The sequence below is a fragment of the Thalassophryne amazonica genome, chromosome 8 (genome assembly GCF_902500255.1).
Source record: "Thalassophryne amazonica chromosome 8, fThaAma1.1, whole genome shotgun sequence".
NCBI classification, from domain to species: Eukaryota; Metazoa; Chordata; class Actinopteri; order Batrachoidiformes; family Batrachoididae; genus Thalassophryne; species Thalassophryne amazonica.
The window spans coordinates 72,525,894-72,546,722 of NC_047110.1; the positions used below are offsets into that span (position 1 = coordinate 72,525,894).

The window sequence follows — 20,829 nt, forward strand, 5'->3', positions numbered from 1 at the left end:
TTGTATTTTTTTTTTTTCCCCACACACAGCCACAATGGAGTGGAAATGACACAAGATTATACAGCTTCATAGAAGAGGAGTAGAAAGAAGGATTTTCTGAGTTGGGAGACTCAAGTTGGGAGACTCAAGCCTAGATTTGATCTGCCTGATTGTCTGAAAATGCTTCTCTGTTCCACTCCACCATGAGTCTATCTAACTGGTAATGCACCTGACAAATGTAGCAAGATCCATCACAGTCACAGAAGCTTTTAATTCCTTCAGAGTTATATGCATGTCTTGGTTTCCCTCACTAGTCTCTTTCTTGCACCGTGAATCAGTTTTTGAGAATGGCCTAGTCCAGACAGATTTGCCATGCAGTACCATACTGTTTGTATTTGTTAATGGCAGTGGTGGGCACAGTTCCACTAATTTGCTCACTGCTAATTAGCAAAGCTAACATTTTCATTAGCAGTTTAGCTTTTCAGCTAACGTTGAAAATTATCAGCAGACCAGTTAGCTTACGCTAAATTTAGTTCTGCTAACTTTCAATCTACTAACAATTTTTTTTTTTTTTTTTTTTTTTGGTGGCAAAGTGAATAAATTTTCAAACCTTTGTATACCCAAAAATCATGCATTTTAGTTCCTGTTTATGAATACAGGTGGGCCGTAGCTCTGTTAACAGTTTATAAATATCTAGTTAGGGAATAACCCTGTTGTGTCTGATGACGTCCATGCTGTTATATGGTCGCAAATATCCATTTTACCGGTGTCATCAGACACAAGGGGTTATTCCCATTCTAATATAATTCCATCATTTGCACGGTTTATTTTTCTGTAGGTAATTAGGTCGGCAAGGTTTACCGTGAGGCAGCGTCGCTTCAACAGCGGTCAGGGTGAGCAGTAATCCATCAAATGTGAAACGGTAATTCTGTGTCAGAACCCACATCGATACTTTCATATGGTAGCTTAGATTCACCCATTTCAGCGGCGGCGGTGGTACGTGACTTTCTCTTGCTCTCAGCTAATAGCACCATTATGACATCTACATACCAGCGCACAGAGCCGGTGTGCTGTTGAATTGTGTGTATCTTCACTTAAATCGACAGTTCCGACTCCCAACAACATTGTGCATGCGCAGTTGTGCGGAGGGCTGGCCTGTTGACAAGAATGACATCTCATTAGAACACCGGTCAGGGCATGGAGTAATACATCCAAATGTGAAATGGTCAAATATTTTGCTGCTGTTACCCCAATATTATATGGTCTGAAATCTCACACGTTAACCAATCAGATTTGCGGAAAAAAATGTAATTGTAATAGAATATAGAGATAAACTGTGAATTCTAATACTGCAATTTACTGCTTTTGATAAAGATGATGACAGTGTTTGGAGTTATATTTTTTATTTATTTATTTTTCATGTGTTCATCTTTGGAATGTCCAGCAGCCCATGCGGCAAAACTGGCTTATCAGTGTAATCTGATGTGGCTGCGACTGAGTCAGTACTAAAAGTTAGCTGTAACTTCCACTAAATTTTTTAGCGGTTTATCGGTTTAACATTTATAAAAGTTAACTTTTCAGTTAGCAGTTTAACGGTTGTTGAAGCTAACTTTTCGGTTAGCTGTGCCCACCACTGGTTAATGGTTGATGTAAAGGAAGTTCAAGGAAGGTCAATTCCTTTGACTTGTCCAAAGGAAACATGATGATTTGTATTAAAAATAATCACAATATCTTGTTTGTCTTTGTGGGCTCAGAAAAGGGAGGTATTATGAATAGTAAATGGCTCTAATTCCGAAATGACTATTCCTCTTCTTGAATTAAAGCTAACAACAATACAAGCACATGTTGATAGTTTAATTTCACTCCCATTGTGTTGATGTACAGAGGCAAAGCTTAAAAAGAAAAAAGTCACTGTCCAAATACTTTTTACCTGGCTATATCTAAACTCATCTCTGCAACTACAACCTTTTTTTTCCTTAATTGAAGAGTTACTGAATCATTGTTCTGCCTTCACAGCACCCACAAACATGCAACAGCTTAATTAAAACATAAGGTGCCCAAATTGTAACTGAAGCTGAATAATGTGTTGCAAAAATGCCATTTTTTTCATATCCTACAATTTGTATAAAACTCTTACATGAATTAGTTTTTGTTATTTTACTGGAGAACGTTTGCAGTCTGACGACTTTCCCAAAGTGAAGTTTAATAAAAGTGTAAGTTGTCCCTTAAGCTATGACGTGTAAGTAGGTAGGCATTTAAGCATGATAAAGTACACTTGGGTCAAGTTGGAGTATGGTCAAAAGGCCTAGTCAAGTTCAGGCTGACTAATCATGCGTTGAGAGAGGGAGGAGAACTGACCCTGGGCCATTTCTCACTTCTAGGACAACCATGGATCATTTTTTACAATCTCTTTATGGGCAAGAAAAGGCATCAGTCAGTGGGAAAACTGTGACAGAAAAGCTGTGGCCTGCCACTAGACCAACACTGCCTAGTGCTAGAGACTTCATTAACAGATATGGATCTCAAATCTCAAGGACTTGTTCCCTACAAACCCCTTGAACGCTGGCGGGGCACATTAGCCCAGCCCCTTCCCTGTTGTCTGTCTGCAGATCCTATCAAGCAGGAGTGAGACAAGTTATATAGTGATGCCATATTCATTCTTTTCACATCTGCCATCGCCTGCCAATATGGCCAGCAAGAGCCTCTGACACTCCGCTTACTTCAAAATGAAGCATGACATCGTTGGCTGAAGCTTTATTGCTAACCCAATGGCTTCGAGTCAATAAGACGGCGTAAAGCTATGCCTAAAAATAACAGGGGGAAGAGGAAGAGGCGGCGTTATAACACAACCTATATGGACTATGGTGCTGAGAGGGTTTCAGTCAATAATTTTAAGTCAATTAGCGGGTGATAAAAAGGGCGGCAGCAGTTATGACAAGACATCTTCACAGCTCATTTGCAGGAGAGCGACGTACGGCTAAATTCAAAGCATATGACTGACTCAGCCTGCTGGAGATGAGACAACATCCACCCTGAAAAGAAGATTCACAATACCGACGCAGTCGAAGAGGCGCTATATTGTCCGGGCCCTCGTTTTCGGCTGTTAACACAATGGCTATTCTACTCCGACCTCTCGGGCGTTTAACCCCCGCCGCCTGCTGCTGCAGCAAACTTGACTGAACGGTTGATCGTTTAATGTTAATTGGGGACCTTTCTGCCATTTTTTTTTTTTTTTGCTGTTAACACCAAAGAGGAGGAGGAATCAAAAAGAACAAAGTAAGTAGTTGTCAGTGGTCCTGTACGTGGTTATCAGCACATTAAAGGCTTTACGCGGTGCCAACAGCCTCTTATGAAGCTGCAAGTACAGCCAGAGCCACGCTGTGCTCGAGAAATAATAAGAGCGCTCCTTTTCAACCCACACATACTGTAACAACCAAGAACATTCTGTTTTGTCAACGCAAAGAGCAGCCGTTGCATTTTGGGAAGAGATTATATAGTGCACTCTTATTTTCCCGGGGAAGGGGGCGGATTGGGGGGGGCAAAGGAACCACTTGGCACTGTCTTAGAAGAGCCGTCTCCTTTTTCAGACCCACCTGTGTGCGTATACACACTGCCAGGTGCGCAAAGCAACCGTAGTACCGCTCGAACAATTAATACTAAACAGAGGTGAGGAAGCCTTGATGATGTTTCCGAAATGTGTTATTTGTGCAAAACATTGCAAAGTAAAACTCTCTTGACTCCCACTCAATCCGCACTCCACATTACACTGTTACATAACTGCTGTATTGCTGTTTTTGTTTTACTGTACATAAAGGAGATCTGTTGTGATTGTTTGTTTTTTTGTTGTTATTGTTGCAATGGCAGTCAGTGCCTCGCCACACACAATTAAGCATGACTTATTGGAGGAGGAAACCCAGCCTGCGTGATTAAAACAAATCGTTGGCGTTCCTGTTATTTCACCAAGCTTTGCAGTTTTCCCATGGGTCATACTGCAGTTTTAACAGCAGAATCAAAGCAGTCAGTTTTCCATTGTAAAAATCAATCAGTGGCGTGAAGATCTAACCCGTGCATTCATTTAATGTAGCCCATTCACCTTTTGATTATTTTGACGGGGGGGGGGTGAGACCATTCTGCACCTACAGTGGGAAAATCATTTCTTTTAATGCAGGTTCTTTTTATAGAGTTGATAGCACCAGAGACATTTTCAGTCGCCTAATCCATCAAACAAGTAAAGCTAAAACAGACCACTTTTTTTTTTTTTTGCTTTATGCACGCTCTCTTCAAGTTGCAGAATCCTTCTGTCCCGAGGCCACTCCATCAAATCAAAAACTATAATGCAGCTGTCACCAGGTAGCTATCACTACTGTGGTTTTGTCACAGTGGTAAATGGCCTGCATTTATGTAGTCTTTTATAGCCAAAGAGCTTCACAGTGATGCCTCACATTCACACACACTGATGTCAGCATGCTGAGATGCAAGGGCTTCACTAAACACCAGGAGCCACATTGGCATTAAGGACCTGAGAGGTTTCCTGGTCCAACAGGGATTTGAACCGAGAATCCTCCAGTTACAAATCCACTGCTTTAAGGGGATACGATATAATATAATAGTGGCTATACAATAAATAATGGTCAAAATAGAGATAACGCTTTATATATATATATATATATATATATATATATATATATATATATATATATATATATATATATATATATATATATATATATATATATATATATATAAAGCGTTATCTCTATTTTATTTTCTACTTTGTCCATTCCGGTTACACTGGTCAACATGATTTTTCTTGCATGGAGTTTTTCAATGGATTTTGGATAATTTGGGGGAGTTGAATCTGAATCTGGTGTTAGTTTTTGTCAATCACATCACATTTCTGAGCTATATTAAAACGGATTTCTCATATCAAGCACTGAAGTAAAAGCTGCTCTCTCGCACACCTCTTCGGTGCCATAAATGATATTACAGCTCTTGTTCCTATTTTGAAAACCTGGTTTAAAAACTATGTTTTTGAAGCTGCTTTTGTGCATGATTATCAGCGTAAAACTCGTGAGTGAATGTGCAACTTCTGCATAATCCATCAATAGCCAGCATGCAGATTGCAAAAAAAATGTGATGTCGTAGAGGAAATGTGAGCTCAGATTCAGCACCCCAAAATTTCCCTAAATCAGTTCTCAAAGTCCATGCAAGAATGTTTTATTTTTATTTATTTGTTTGACCAGTGTTATCCATCTGATTCTTTATCAACTCTCTTATTAATTTCCTATGTGCACAAAAGTAAATTTACATATATTTTCAGTGTCAATGCAGCCATTTCCCTTGTTGCTGGATACGTAACTTGGCATTTTGACATAAGTTTTGCAACATCAAACTGTCAGAAAAACATAATGGCATTGATAAGAGGAATTACGCTGAAGCATGCTTTTTACATGGCCTAAAAAATAAGAAACTGGTACTTAGCTGGAACTGGTTCTTGATCCCCATCTATAGTTTAAAACATGTCCCTAGTTGGCCGTGAGGCCCAGAAGTGGGATATGCAATTAATAACTTGAGCAAAGCTGATCTGATATTAACTGTATTTGAAATGAACATCCTAAATGAGTTTCTCTTCAATGAATTTGAGTTTAGGCATGATTGGATTTCACCTAGAGTCTCTAGGGACTAAACAGAGTATTTGAATATTGATTCCTGTAGGTATGTGGAGTTGTACTCTAACTACTTTGATGCATTTTAAAGATGGGTTTTATGATATGATGAATTTAATATTTAAGCAAGATTATTTAGAAGATACGAGGTCTATTAGAAAAGTATCCGACCTTATTATTTTTTTCAAAAACCATATGGATTTGAATCACGTGTGATTGCGTCAGACAAACTTGAACCTTCGTGCGCATGTGTGAGTTTTTTCACGCCTGTCGGTTGCGTCATTCGCCTGTGAGCAGGCTTTGAGTGAGGAGTGGTCCAGCCCCCTCGTCGTTGTTTCATTGCCAGGAAATGGCAGAATGATTTGGGCTTTTTTTCCATCAGAATTTTTTCAGAAACTGTTAGAGACTGGCAGCTCGAAACCATTAGAAAAATTTATCTGGCTTTCGGTGACAATGTTACGGGCTTGGTAGAGAATAAGGAGTGTTACTGTCGCTTTAAGGACGGCCCCCAGTGGCTGTGGGGCACGCCGCGCTCCGAAGCCGCCAGCTGAACCACCGACAGCTGAACGCCATCTCAAAGCCGTCCTGTGAGACCAAAACAGAGGTGGTTTTGTCTTTCTCCAGTAGCGAATCCATTGTGACGCGCGAAGCCTCCGCTCGGCTTTCCATGACAAAATCTGCCGGAAAATGGTTGATGTTCAGCTCTTGTGATAACCAGAGAAATGGCACACGATGGTCACGGATCCAGACAGCCATCCGTTTAGAAATGAAATGGTTGTTCAGCCTGTCGATGGCGGCTTCGGAGTGCGGCGCGCCCCACAGCTGCTGGGGGCCGTCCTTAAAGCGACAGTAACACTCCTTATTCTCTACCAAGCCCGTAACATTTTCACCGAAAGCCAGATACATTTTTCTAATGGTTTCCAGCTGCCAGTCTCTAACAGTTTCTGAAAAAATTCTGATGGAAAAAAAGCCCAAATCATTCCACCATTTCCTGGCAATGAAACGACGACAAGGGGGCTGGACCACTCCTCACTCAAAGCCTGCTCACAGGCGAATGATGCAACCAACAGGCGTGAAAAAACTCACGCATGCGCACGAAGGTTCAAGCTTGTCTGACGCAATCACACGTGATTCAAATCCACATGGTTTTTGAAAAAAAATAATAAGGTCGGATACTTTTCTAATAGACCTCGTACTTAAAAAATGCATTATAAACCAAACAAGGGAATAAAGACAAATATATAAAAGTACAAAACACTAAAAAGTTTTTTTAGAATATTGTTATTGTGTGTCTGTGTGCTCATACTTGGATTTTCTTTCTGTTAATTTGAAGTGGCCTGTGTACATTTTTGTGTCCCTTTGTGTGAGATTTGTGTGATATTTCTGTTATCAAGCAAAATGTGTATTAAGTCAGTCAGAATATCCACTTAATTTATAGTGAAAATTATAGTTACAAGATAGATTTATTTCAGTTTTTATTCACCATTTCAAACTTTCAGTGCAATCCCAGTTTACATACACCAAGATGAACACCTCTCTAAACAACTTTGAAGATTCCAGAACATTAATTGTATGGAATTTCTTGCACAAGGTTGTAAAGGACTAACTGCCATTAATGTGGGGTTAATGTGGGGACTAGTTCAAGTCTGACCAGTAAAACCAGTGACTTCTTAAATTTGAGAGCAGAAATAAATGAATAAAATGAATGCATAAATAAATACATAAAACCGAGAGAATTTCCAAGGCATTTGGAGGAAATAAGGCCAATAGGTAATATAGATTTGCACTCTGGCTGTGATTCCACATGCACATTCATCAAAATTTCTTGTGCACATGGTATCTTGATCAAAATTTATTTCATGTAAACCAAATTTGAACAGGACATCCTAAATAAGTGCATCTCAGGTGAGCTCTAATTTGATGATGATCAGGTTTCACCTCGAAGTACCCTCCATAGTACAGAACATGTTGCAGTTTTGATTGTTGAAATATATTATCCACAAACAGCAATACAGTGCATCCAGAAAGTACTCACAGCATATCACTTTTTTCCCACATTTTGTTATGTTACTCTTATTCTGAAATGGAGTAAATGAAATTTTTCCCTCAAAATTCTCCTCACAAAATGCAATAATGACATGAAAGAAGATTTTTTTTTTTTTGCAAATTTATTAAAATGAAGAACTAAGAAATCATGTACATAAGTATTCACACCCTTTGATCAGTACTTTGTTGATGCACCTTTGGCAGCAATTACAGCCTTAATTCTTCTTGAATATGATGCCACAAGCTTGCCGCACCAATCTTTGGGCAGTTTTGCCCATTCCTTTTTGTAGCACCTCTCAAGCTCCATCAGGTTGGATGGGGAGCATCGATGCATAGCCATTTTCAGATCTCTCCAGAAATGTTTAATCGGATTCAGGTCTGGGCTCTGGCTGAGCCACTCAAGAACATTCACAGAGTTCTCCTGAAGCCACTCCTTTGATATCTTGGCTGTGTGCTTAAGGTTATTGTCATGCTGAAAGATGAACCTTCGACCCAGTCTGAGATCAAGACCACTCTGTAGCAGGTTTTCATCCAGCATGTACAACCCCAATTCCAATGAAGTTGGGACGTTGTGCGAAATGTAAATAAAAACAGAATACAATGGTTTGAAAATCCTGTTCAACGTATATTCAATTGAATACACCACAAAGACAAGATATTTAATGTTCAATCTGATAGACTTTTTTTTGTTTTTGTGCAAATATTTGCTCAATTTGAAATGGATGTCTGCAACACATTTTTAAAAAGCTGGGACGGGCAACAAAAGACTGGGAAAGTTAATGGATGCTCAAACAACACCTGTTTGGAACATTCCACAGGTGAACAGGTTAATTGGAAACAGGTGAGTGTCATAATTGGATATAAAAGGTGCATCCCCAAAAGGCTCAGCCGTTCACAAGCAAAGATGGGGTGAGGATCACCACTTTGTGAGCAACTGTGTGAAAAAATAGCCCAACAGTTTAAGAACATTGTTTCTCAATGTTCAATTGCAAGGAGTTTAGGGATTCCATCATCTATAGTCCATAATATCATCAGAAGATTCAGAGAATCTGGTAACTTTCTACATGTAAGCGGCAAGGCCGAAAAACCAACATTGGATGCCCATAACTTTGATACCTCAGGCGGCACTGCATTAAAAACCAACATCATTGTGTAAAGGATCTTACCATGTGGGCTCAGGAACACTTCAGAAAACCATTGTCAGTTAACACAGTTCATTGCTACATCTACAACCCCTGGCAAAAATTATGGAATCACCGGCCTCGGAGGATGTTCATTCAGTTGTTTAATTTTGTAGAAAAAAGCAGATCACAGACATGACACAAAACTAAAGTCATTTCAAATGGCAACTTTCTGGCTTTAAGAAACACTATAAGAAATCAAGAAAAAAATATTATGGCAGTCAGTAACGGTTACTTTTTTAGACCAAGCAGAGGAAAAAAATATGGAATCACTCAATTCTGAGGAAAAAATTATGGAATCACCCTGTAAATTTTCATCCTCAAAACTAACACCTGCATCAAATCAGATCTGCTCGTTGACATTGACCCTGTGCCATGACATTGACCCTACGTGTCTTCTTGCAAGGAATGTTTTCGCAGTTTTTGCTCTATGGCAAGATGCATTATCATCTTGAAAAATGATTTCATCATCCCCAAACATCCTTTCAATTGTCCAAAATATCAACGTAAACTTGTGCATTTATTGATGATGTAATGACAGCCATCTCCCCAGTGCCTTTACCTGACATGCAACCCCATATCATCAATGACTGTGGAAATTTACATGTTCTCTTCAGGCAGTCATCTTTATAAATCTCATTGGAACGGCACCAAACAAAAGTTCCAGCATCATCACCTTGCCCAATGCAGATTCGAGATTCATCACTGAATATGACTTTCATCCAGTCATCCACAGTCCACGATTGCTTTTCCTTAACCCATTGTAACCTTGTTTTTTTTCTGTTTAGGTGTTAATGATGGCTTTCATTTAGCTTTTCTGTATGTAAATCCCATTTCCATTAGGCGGTTTCTTACAGTTCGGTCACAGACGTTGACTCCAGTTTCCTCCCATTCGTTCATTTGTTTTGTTGTGCATTTTTTGATTTTTGAGACATATTGCTTTAAGTTTTCTGTCTTGACGCTTTGATGTCTTCCTTGGTCTACCAGTATGTTTGCCTTTAACAACCTTCCCATGTTATTTGTATTTGGTCCAGAGTTTAGACACAGCTGACTGTGAACAACCAACATCGTTTGCAGCACTGCATGATGATTTACTCTCTTTTAAGAGTTTGATAATCCTCTCCTTTGTTTCAATTGACATATCTCGTGTTGGAGCCATGATTCATGTCAGTCCACTTGGTGCAACAGCTCTCCAAGGTGTGTTCACTCCTTTTTAGATGCAGACTAACGAGCAGATCTGATATGATGCAGGTGTTAGTTTTGGGGATGAAAATTTACAGGGTGATTCCATAATTTTTTCCTCAGAATTGAGTGATTCCATATTTTTTTTCCTCTGCTTGGTCTAAAACAGTAACCATTACTGACTGCCACAATCTTTTTTCTTGATTTCTTATAGTGTTTCTTAAAGCCAGAAAGTTGCCATTTGAAATGACTTTAGTTTTGTGTCATGTCTGTGATCTGCTTTTTTTCTACAAAATTAAACAACTGAATGAACATCCTCCGAGGCCGGTGATTCCATAATTTTTGCCAGGGGTTGTACAAGTGCAAGTTAAAACTCTACCATGCAAAGTAATGCCATACATCAACAACATCCAGAAATGTCGCTGTCTTCTCTGGGCCCAAGCTCATTTGAAATGGACAGATGCAAAGTGGAAAAGTGTGCTTTGGTCTGATGAGTCCACATTTCAAATTGATTTGGGAAATCATGGACGTTGTGTCCTCCGAACAAAAGAGGAAAAAGACCATCCAGATTGTTACCAGCACAAAGTTCAAAAGCCAACATCTGTGATGGTTTGGGGGTGTGTTAGTGCCCATGGCATGGGCAACTTACACATCTGTGATGGCACCATCAATGCTGAAAGGTACATCCAGGTTTTGGAGCAACACATGCTGCCATCCAAGCAGTCTTTTTCAGGGATGTCCCTGATTATTTCAGCAAGACAATGCCAAACCACATTCTGCATGTGTTACAACAGCGTTGCTTCGTAGTAAAAGAGTGTGGGTAGTAGATTGGACTGCTTGCAGTCCAGCCCTGTTGCCCATTGAAAATGTGTGGCGCATTATGAAGTGCAAAACACGACAATGGAGATCCCAGACTGTTGAACAACTGAAGTCGTACATCAAGTAAGAATGGGAAAGAATTCCGCCTACAAAGCTTCAACAATTAGTGTCCTCAGTTCCCACACGCTTATTGAGTGTTATTAGAGGGAAAGGTGATGTAACACAATGGAAAACATACCACTGTCCCAGCTTTTTTGAAACATGTTGCAGGCATCCATTTGAAATTAGCAAATATTTGCACAAAAACAATAAAGTTTATCAGTTTGAACATTAAATATCTTGTCTTTGTGGTGTATTCAACTGAATATAGGTTGAAGAGGATTTGCAAATCAATGTATTCTGTTTTTATTTACATTTTACACAACATCCCAACTTCATTGGAATTGGGGTTGTATCTGAACATTGCTGCATTCATCTTTCCCTCAATCCTGACTAGTCTCCCAGTTCCTGTCATTGATAAACATCCCCATAGCATGATGCCGCAACCACCATGCTTCACTGTAGGGATGGTGCCTCTTTTCCTCCAAATATGACACCTGGCATTCATGCCAGAGAGCCAAAGAGTTAAATCTTTGTCTTATCAGAACAGAGAACTTTGTTTCTCATGGTCTGAGAGTCCTTCAGGTGCCTTTTGGCAAACTCCAGACAGGTTGCCATATGCCATTTAGTAAGAAGTGGCTTCTGTCTGGCCACTCTATCATACAGGCCTGACTGGTGGATTACTGTAGAGATGGTTGTCCTTCTGGAAGGTTCTCCTGTCTCCATAGAAGAATACTGGAACTCTGACAAAGTGACCATCAGGTTCTTGGCCACCTCCCTGACTAAGGCCCTTCTCCCCTGATTGCTCAGTTTAGACGGGCATGGCAAAGGCTGTGTGTATACTTATGGTCATGCGATTTCATTTTTTTAATATATTTGCCAAAATCTCAAATAACCTTTTTTCACATTGTCATTATGGGGTATTGTGTGAAGAATTTTGAGGAAAAAACATCCATTTTAGAATGAGGCTGTAACATAATAAAATGTGGAAAAAGTCAAGCGCTGTGAGAACTTTCCGGATGCACCGTAAAACCCGGCGATAGAAACCAACAAAATCATACCCATAAACTGTGGAACTGTGGGATACATGTATTTTTCCCCTTCACAGTCACTGAGAAATCAATGTTACGAACTCAGCTGAGGCATCAAAAACCAACTGCTTGTCTGACCTGCATAGAGCCCCACTGTGGGGTGTAATGCAGCATTATAAACCAGTTACTTAAAGACCCCTTCATGCAGACACTAGGTAAATGCATAGGACTGTAAGGTAGGAAGGAATTTGGCATAGGATAGGATTTACAATACCTCCTGCAGCTTTTATGATTAATCATGTTTATGATTAATCATCTTACACACAAATGGAAACATTCAGAGAGAAGAAAAGCATCAGATCAAAGTGATTCTGATTAGAGAAATACAAACCAAATTTTTTTTTTTTTATTTATTTTTCATGACCTCCTTTTGTCCCTCCATAAAAATAGTGTTGGTCAAAATAACATGTCAAAGAAAAACAATGTCTTGTTCAATGTAGGCAATGGAAAAGCTCCAGTATCAGACATTCATTTTGTGACACATCATCCTCTCTTTTTTTTCAAAGCTGAACGGCTGGAAAAGCCCCGTATTACTGCACCACGTCTGTTCCTTTGAAAAAAATTTGCGGTGGAATGAGCCCTTGCAGAGACAAGTCAGGCAGCTGCTGTAATGCATTACTAAATTAGTCCTAAACACTACACAAGCCATTAAGAAGCAAGTCAAAAACCTAAGGGTAAAAAGAAATACAAAACGCAAACTCTAACTGAACAAAGGATTTGTAAAAGCTGTTATTGGCCTGCACTCATTCTTTGTCAGATGAACAAGGGTTACCATGGTCGCAGCAAATAAAAATGTTAAGATATGCTACAACGAAGACGCACAAGTCGGCACTGTCACACGAATGCAGCTTAGCTCCAGCAACCAGAGAGTTAAACCTTAGCTGCAGAAATTCACTGCAGTCCTAAAGCATTTGGCTGATAGCTACTGAACAGCACATTCTAACTGTGCCATTACACTGCCATCTTTAAATAAATGTTACTATCTAGAAACTGATTGTGTTTTGTGTATGTGCACGCTCTGTGTTGTGGAAATGCTGTTTTATTGCATATAATATTTGGTACAATAAAAACTGGGCCTTTAAATCTGGGGATGTATTTAAAAAAGAAAAACACTGCATGTTTTAGTGCATCCTAAATACGATGGAAAACAAAAGTAAATTCCTCCTTCTCTATCACACACAGCACCGCCTTCTACTGTTAACCACGAAAGCAATTCATTAACTTTGTCTTTTCTAAAATAAAAGTCACCAGTTATTAGAAAATAGTTTCAATTACTTTCTTTTCTAATATAATCTGCATATCTCACCACTGCCTGATGGTAGTTTTGTTATATATATTTATTTTTTTCATATTTATATACTTATGTATAGGCATGTACAAGAACCAAAAAACAAACAAACCCAAAAGTCTCTGTTTTGCACTTCTGTACAAAAGAAAGTTACTGTTTTGTTCTTTGTGCATTCTATTGCATGAAGTAGTGAGCAGACAGTTGGAGAGGAGAGGTTGGGGCAGAGTCTCAGATAGATCCATAGTCAGTGTTACTCAAATTTGGGTCTCTTGAACCTTCTCCTTGGTATGAGTAGTCTTAATGATGTAGGGCTCAGTGATGGTGCTGATGTGGCTGTGATGCTGTCTGATTGAGCGATGTAGAGAGTTGTTGTGAGTCCAGTGAGCTCCATATCCCCCTTGGCGAGATGACGAGGTGGAGGTCACGTACCCAGGCTTAAAGGTGTTGCTGTTGTGTTCCACTAATGTAGGCAGTACCAATCCCGTGTCATCAGAACCACTAGATCCAGAGGTGGAAGGTTTAACTGGAGGAACGTCCTCCTCGACCTGTATGATTTCTGTGGTCCTAGCAGCTGCCACTGTACTTCTTTGTTGATGGCGCTTACGTAGCTTGTAGAATGCTATCAGCATGGCAGCTGCCAACAAGGTGACAGCAACGAAACATCCTATAATGATTTTAGTGGTCTTCATCACTTCATCTAGGCTGGCAGCTGGCCCACTTGGGATTCTGGCAGTGGGGATTGACACCTGCCTTGGAGTCTGTGTGTTTTGGAACAGTACAGTAGGTGTAGAGATGAAGACGGGCTGAAAGACTGAGGGTGAGGCAGGGAGAGTAGGTTTGGGTTTAGGGGTCTCCTCTACTGTGGGCTCCAAGACCTCAACTGTAACAGTTGTAAAATAGGACAGATTTGAAGTGTTGAGTTCGGCATTGCTAACATTTAGGTAGGCCGACGCATTTGAGTTTCCTGCCATGTTGCTCACCATGCATGTGTAGACCCCTGTGTCTGACAGAAGAACATGAGAGAAGTTCAGTGTTCCATCATTAAGGACAGATATCCGTGGGTGAACTGAGCCATGGGTCAATACAGTCCCATTAGGCAAAAGCCATCGAACTGAGCTCATGGCGGCTGTGCGACACTTTAGTTCTGCCACCCTCTCTGCTGAAATGTTCAAATCTCGAGGAGCATCAAGAATGAATGGTGCTGAACACTGGAAGGTTGTCTGATCCACTTCCACCAGGTACCGTCCTCTCATGTGGACTGGAGTGTGGCAGCGTCCACAGCAGGTGGAATTTGTGGGAATGTTTTCTCTGAGCCACCAGGATAGCCACACCACATCACAGTCACACCGCCAAGGATTGTGGTGCAGGTGTAGCTCCACCAAATACTGGAGAGGGATAAAGAGGTTGTGTGGGAGAGATGATAGATTATTATGGGCTAAATTCAGCTCCACCAAGGCTGTGATGTCATCGAATGCATTCCTCTCAATGGTTGTGATGGCAGAGTTCATAATCCACAGTTTACGTAAGGACTTGAGCCCACGGAAGGCGCCAGGTTTTAGCTCAGGGAAAACATTCTCTGATATTTCCAGCTCCTCCAAACCAACTAGTGGTGAAAGATGGGGAAATTCCCTCAGGTTACACATCCCCAAGTTGAGGTACTTGAGGTTTTGGAGGCCCTCAAATGCCCCATCAGAGATGTATTCCAGCTTTCTTAGCTCCCCTAGATCCAGTCTCATGAGGGATGGGACACGGTTAAAGGCATAAGACGGGATGCTCTCAATGGGATTGTTTCGAAGCCATAACTCTCTCAATTTTGACAGGTACTCAAATGCTCCACTAGGTATGACCGTCAGTCTGTTGTCAAACAGCTCCAGGGTATTGAGGCTGGTGAGGCCATTGAAGGCTCCAACTTCAATCTGCCTGATTGCATTTCTTCCCAGCTGCAGTACCTCCAGGTGATGCAGGTGCCTGAAGGTGTCTGCTTGAATGGTCTCTATGCTGTTTTCCATCAGGTTTAGGTACCTCGTGTTGGCAGGGATGCTTGGAGGAACCCTAATCAGACCTCGGCGAGTACACACTACCTTGCTGAGCTGGTTAGTGCAAGAGCACACACCTGGACAGTTCTGTGGGTTGGCCGAGCCCAGCATAGGACCCGTGGACTGGCACATACTGAGAGCAGACACTATGAGGGTGAGTATGGCAAGCAGGGCTGCGTTCCAGGTAGGCTGCACACTAACCTGGCCCAGAGGACTCATGGTGTGGAGGGCTCATTATTCTGCATGGTAGGGGGAGACGGCACTCACCAGAGGACAGACCACCCTAGCCTGGCTGGAGCAAATCAAGGCCCCCAAGTTCCATTGACAGTGCAGGGAGATGCTACATCAAAGTCATGTCAGAAAGTGAAGGGGTTGGGGGGGGGGGGGGGGGGGAAGCAGACAAAGCAAGAAAAAATTAAGAAGAGTTGCATCAAAGGACTAAAAGAGCAACATTATACAAACAGTATTGGTGACATACCTCATTAGTTTAAAAAGTGCTTGTTTTAGCCTCTATTCATGCATTTAACCCGCTGTCATGGATTGTATTCATTGATAAATCCCTTCCATCAAAATGCCACGACTGTTTTTCTTGTTTTCCCCTTTGTGAAAAAGTGAAGTGTCCCTCTGTTAACCAAGGTTACAAAATGGCTCCTGATATTAAAGAATGAGAGCAGCATGGAAAGCACTCACAGGGAAAGGTAAGGCCAGGAACGCTCGGCAGGTGCACAGATCCCTTCTGCCCCCACTGACTGTCCTCTCTCCAGTCTGCAGGCTCCAAAATGCAGCTCCATTGTGGTTAAACTGCAGTGATCCATAGTGCACATAATCGTGACAGAGGAGGAGAGAAGAAGTGATCAACAGAAATAAATAAAAACTCCCCAGTTCTGTCAGATCCAGATACATGTGCTGGCATGTCGGCCGGTCCCGTTTGTCGGTGAGACCTCCCTCAGTGTGACTTTGCCCAGGGCTAGTCGATCACTGATTAGCCTTGTTGTGACACAGACTGAGAGACAGAAAAAGACTAAAGAACTCCCGGCACAGTCATTCCCCTCTCCTCTCCTCCTCCGTGCTCCTCTTGCTTCCTTCCTACGTTGGGCTGGCCCTGGTCAGAGCAGTTGCAGGCTGCCGTGTGCACAGTTAGCAGTAATCCGTCTATTCTTCCTGAGGGGAGGGGTGGGGGGGATTGTGGGTGGTGGGAGAGATGGTGGTGCTGGAAGGGGGGGTGGAGGTGTAGGTGGGGGGGAGGGGGTCGGAAAAAGGGGATGCTCTGCGCTGATGGAGCTTCACGAAAGCCTGTCGGAAGAGACAGAGAGAGCACTTTTGTCTTCTTCTGCAAAGAGAGAAAAGAGAGAGGGTAATGCCGGGGAGGATGTCCGTGGAAGTGTGCTCCGTATCCATATCCGTTAAACAGAGATTCTTCCTCTCGGCTCGGTGGCTGTCTCCTGCGGTGTTCTTCTGCTTGCTTATTTGTTAGCTGATCTTCTGGGCTGAGGTAGTAAGTTGTGGCAGTTAGCCATGTGTGTGGCTGTCAGACTTGCGGCTGGCTGGTGGACTACTGCAGTAGCCGGAGCAGAACAGAGAGGGAGAGAGAGAGAGAGGGGGGGGAAGCGAGAGACTGACAGAGAACGAGAGAGAACCACTGACAGATCAAGAGCAAGGGAAAGATAGAGCGCGTGAAGGAAAGTGAGCGAGAGAGAGAGAGAGAGAGAGAGAGGGATGGAGACAAGGAGGCACAGAAGCACTCAAACAGGCAGCCCACCGTCAAAAGAAGCAGCAGGAGCGTCATTCTAATCCACGTCTCGGCTTCTTGTTTATTCTTCAATACCTCTTTTCTTTATCCCTTTCCGATGTGTGTCGGTGTTGCAGGCAGCTAAGACGCTCGTTCTCACCCCCCCACCCCCCTTTGTCCTTCAGTGGAAACGTGAATGTACTGCTGACGCACTCAGCTGCTCAGCCAGCCTCCGAGCAGAGCACTGGTTTGATGCAGTGTTCCCATGTAGTAAAACATTCGACCTCCCCACCTCCTTTATCCCTCATTCTCCCACATCTCCCTGCAACTAATATCTTTTCTCATTCTCCACCATCTCTTCTGTTCCTCGCCGTCTTCTGCGCTCATGATCTTGGTGTTTTTACCTCCGTTTACCCCCCAAACACATAAAGACTGGTGCACATCTTTATGTCCCACCCAGTATCTGTCATTGTGTATCATACTGAGGCAAGAGGTCAGACTTTGTGTTGCAACTCCAGAGTTGTTTTATGCCCTCTCTCCTTTTTCTCTTTCTCTTTTTCACTCACGAGTGCAGCACTGCACCACTGTTTTCCAGTTGAGATAAGGCTTGCTGTTGCACAGCACAGTTTTGGTGAGTGTTTCCCTCCTGCCTTATTACTATAACGGATAGTTGTTGTTGGTTTTTGTTGGATTTGAGGGTTGTGGAGAATTGTACATGTGGGGTTGGGGCTTGGGCCGGGGTGTCCTTGACATCAGAGAGAACCAAAATGCTGACTCTGCTTCTCTGTGCTGGCCAGTCTTCTCCCTGGGGAGGAAAAGACAAAAGAGCTTGCACATAGTTATCTCCAAGATGAGAGCAAAAGATGGAAAGATGGAGACAGAAAATGGAGGAGAGAGAGCGATAGATGGAGCAGAGTGAGAGGAGAAGCTTTTGTGTAATTGGGGACAAAGAGGAAAATAACCTGTGAATTGAAAGAAAAAGTGGAGAGGAATGAGTGGGAGAGATGAGAGGAAAAAGGATGAAGGGGTGAGGAAGAGGATGGACAACATGAGTGATGTTGTCCCTGTTCTCACTTTCTGCAATATGTATCCTAAAACTTTTTCCATACCTTGGAAAACCTTGAAAGGGCCCAGAAGTGTGTCCATGCGGAATTGGCATGTTCTGTCATTGTGCAATGGTCTTTTTTTCTTTTCTATCCATGGCAAGATGTTCAAAAATTTATTTTTATTGTGAACTTTGATAATTCCATGCTTTTCCACGTGGCCCACGGCATCGTCATATATGCCATTACATCACCAGGTGGTTTTCCAGAAGTATCGAGATTGTGCTAAAGTTATACTATAGGAGTGCCATAGTTCTTTTTGCACACACCACAAGGTACAAGGTCTGGTGAGTTATGTCATCAAACTGAGTGCTAAATGAAAGGAATGATCTTCACTATTCACTTTGTCCTGGGTACAGATGGTGACCCTTATGGATGCATGTCCATGTAACTGAGATCGACATTTTTAGCATCATTTGAATACAGAAGAAGATCTCCTTATTTCTATACCTTTTTTCAATGACTACACTCTTTCCCTCTCACCATACTTTCCTCTGTTTTTCCTGTTGCATAGTAAAACATATTGACTGCAATTTCTAATTAAATTTATGCAATGAATAACAGAAAATGACTAGAACTGGAAATCAATGATGTAAAGAATTTATTGAAAAATTCATTTTCCATGTCCAAATTAGTCATAAACAGGATGTAGTGTTACTGAAGGCTGTATAAATGGACACAGTTAATTTGATAGAAACAGAACTGTAATGTGTTTATGGTGTGTGTTAACATAAGAGCATGAATAAAATGTGACGCCATGTTCTGTAAAGTGCAATTCTCAGTCAGTGTGTTATACAGTGCATCTAGGAAGTATTCACAGTACTTAAATTTTCCACATTTTGTTATGTTACAGCCTTATTCAAAAATGGATGAAATTAATTTTTTTTCCTCAAAGTTCTACATACAATACCCCATAATGACAATGTTATAAATGTTTTTGAGATTTTTGCAAATTTATTAAAAATAATTAAAAAAGAAATCACACGTACATCATAAATATTCACAGCCTTTGCCATGAAGCTCAAAATTGAGTTCAGATCCATCCCATTTCCATCAATCATCTTGAGATGTTTCTACAGCTTAACTGGAGTCCACCTGAGGTAAATTTAGTTGAATGGCCATGATTTGGAAAGGCACACACCGGTCGACATATAAGGTCTCACAGTTCACAGTGCAGGTCAGAGCACAAACCAAGCATGAAGTCAAAGAAATTGTCTGTAGACCACCAAGACAGGATTTTCTCGAGGCACAAATCAGTGAAAGGGTAAGAAACATTTCTGCTGCTTTGAAGGTCCCAATAAGCACAGTGGCCCCAGTGTCCTCCATCTACCATAAATTGAAGAAGATCAGATCCACCAGGACTCTTTCTAGAGCTGGCCGCCCATCTGAACTGAGCAATTGGGGAAGAAGGGCCTTAGTCAGGGAGGTGACCAAGAACCTGCTGGTTGCTTGTCAGAGCTCTTTCCAGAAGGACAACCATCTCTGCAGCAATCAACCTATCAGGCCTGTATGGTAGAGTGGCCAGATGGAAGCCACTCCTCAGTAAAAGGCACATGGCAGCTTGTCTGGAGTTTGTCAGAAGGCACCTGAAGGACTCTCAGACCAAGAGAAACAAAATTCTCTGGTCTGATGAGACAAAGATTGAACTCTTTGGTGTGAATGCCAGGCATCATGTTTGGAGGAAATCAGGCACCATCCCTACAGTGAAACATGGTAGTGGCAGCGTCATGCTGTGAGGATGTTTTTCAGTGGCAGGAACTAGGAGAGAGAAAACCAATTAAAATAATTTTGACTATTTTGTCAGATGATGCTGAAGGTCTCATTAGTTTTTGGCACGTATGCATGCATGTCTGCTTGCATAGTGTTCCTGTTTGTGCTTTCATCTGTCATGGGCATGAGGTGTACTCTGTTTAATATTACACTGTCAGGCTGTCTGACGTTGCACCACGGTTTTCTATTCATTGTGTGATGCCTAGAGTTCGTAGATGACATTTCAGCAAAGGGGGTCACCCTGTATAGTTTAAGTTCACCTGAGATGAAAGCTCTGGGTATATATTTTCTGTCTGTTCAAATGTGATGGCCTTACCCATGAAGCTGTGATTGCCATAGAATTACCTTAATGCGGGGGTATTAGCTCTGTAGAGTATTTAGATGTTTCTCAAAGTGATCACCATGATGCTGCAGAGATGTCTCAGATGAATCATTGTAAGTCTGCTGACATGATGTTTGGACAGGATGTACCTCTCAGAAGAGCAGAGTAATGCACTCAGAACAGCGGCACGGTAGACATTTCATTCAGTGCTGAGCTTAATCTGTCCTACAGTCAGTCATTTAGTTTGCTAAAGGAAACAGTTGCAGCTTTCACTCTACAATCAACTATGCATCAAACATGTTCTTTGCAGTAACTGTATTTAAACATCCCCAAAGTCTTTCAACTCTATGACTGTGCAAATAGAAATGTTCATGCACAAAGAGAAATTTAGGCCTGAAAGCAATTGTTTTACACTTCTGAATACTATGTCACATAAGTCCATATATATTGAGTAGTGCTTGCTTTCTGAAATATGCCCACTAAGCCAGTCTGTGCAATGTCTAACAAATTTTGCTGGA

At 41.6% G+C, this 20,829-nt stretch overlaps 1 protein-coding gene across 2 annotated transcripts; it reads right to left on the bottom strand.

Moving 5' to 3' along the window:
* Nucleotides 1–12,403: 12,403 nt before the first annotated feature.
* Nucleotides 12,404–17,364, bottom strand: lrrc4.2 (leucine rich repeat containing 4.2). 2 transcript variants are annotated; one of them, XM_034176638.1, is made up of 2 exons: nucleotides 16,078–17,364; nucleotides 12,404–15,727 (listed from the first exon to the last, which is right to left on the bottom strand). In XM_034176638.1, exon 2 carries the CDS (start codon nucleotides 15,604–15,606, stop codon nucleotides 13,606–13,608), a length of 2,001 nt encoding a protein of 666 aa, XP_034032529.1. In that variant the 5' UTR covers nucleotides 15,607–15,727; nucleotides 16,078–17,364; the 3' UTR covers nucleotides 12,404–13,605. The 2 variants fall into 2 exon arrangements, with proteins under 2 accessions (XP_034032529.1, XP_034032528.1); XM_034176637.1 differs by having other exon boundaries at nucleotides 15,866–17,364.
* Between the last annotated feature and the right edge of the window lie 3,465 nt (nucleotides 17,365–20,829).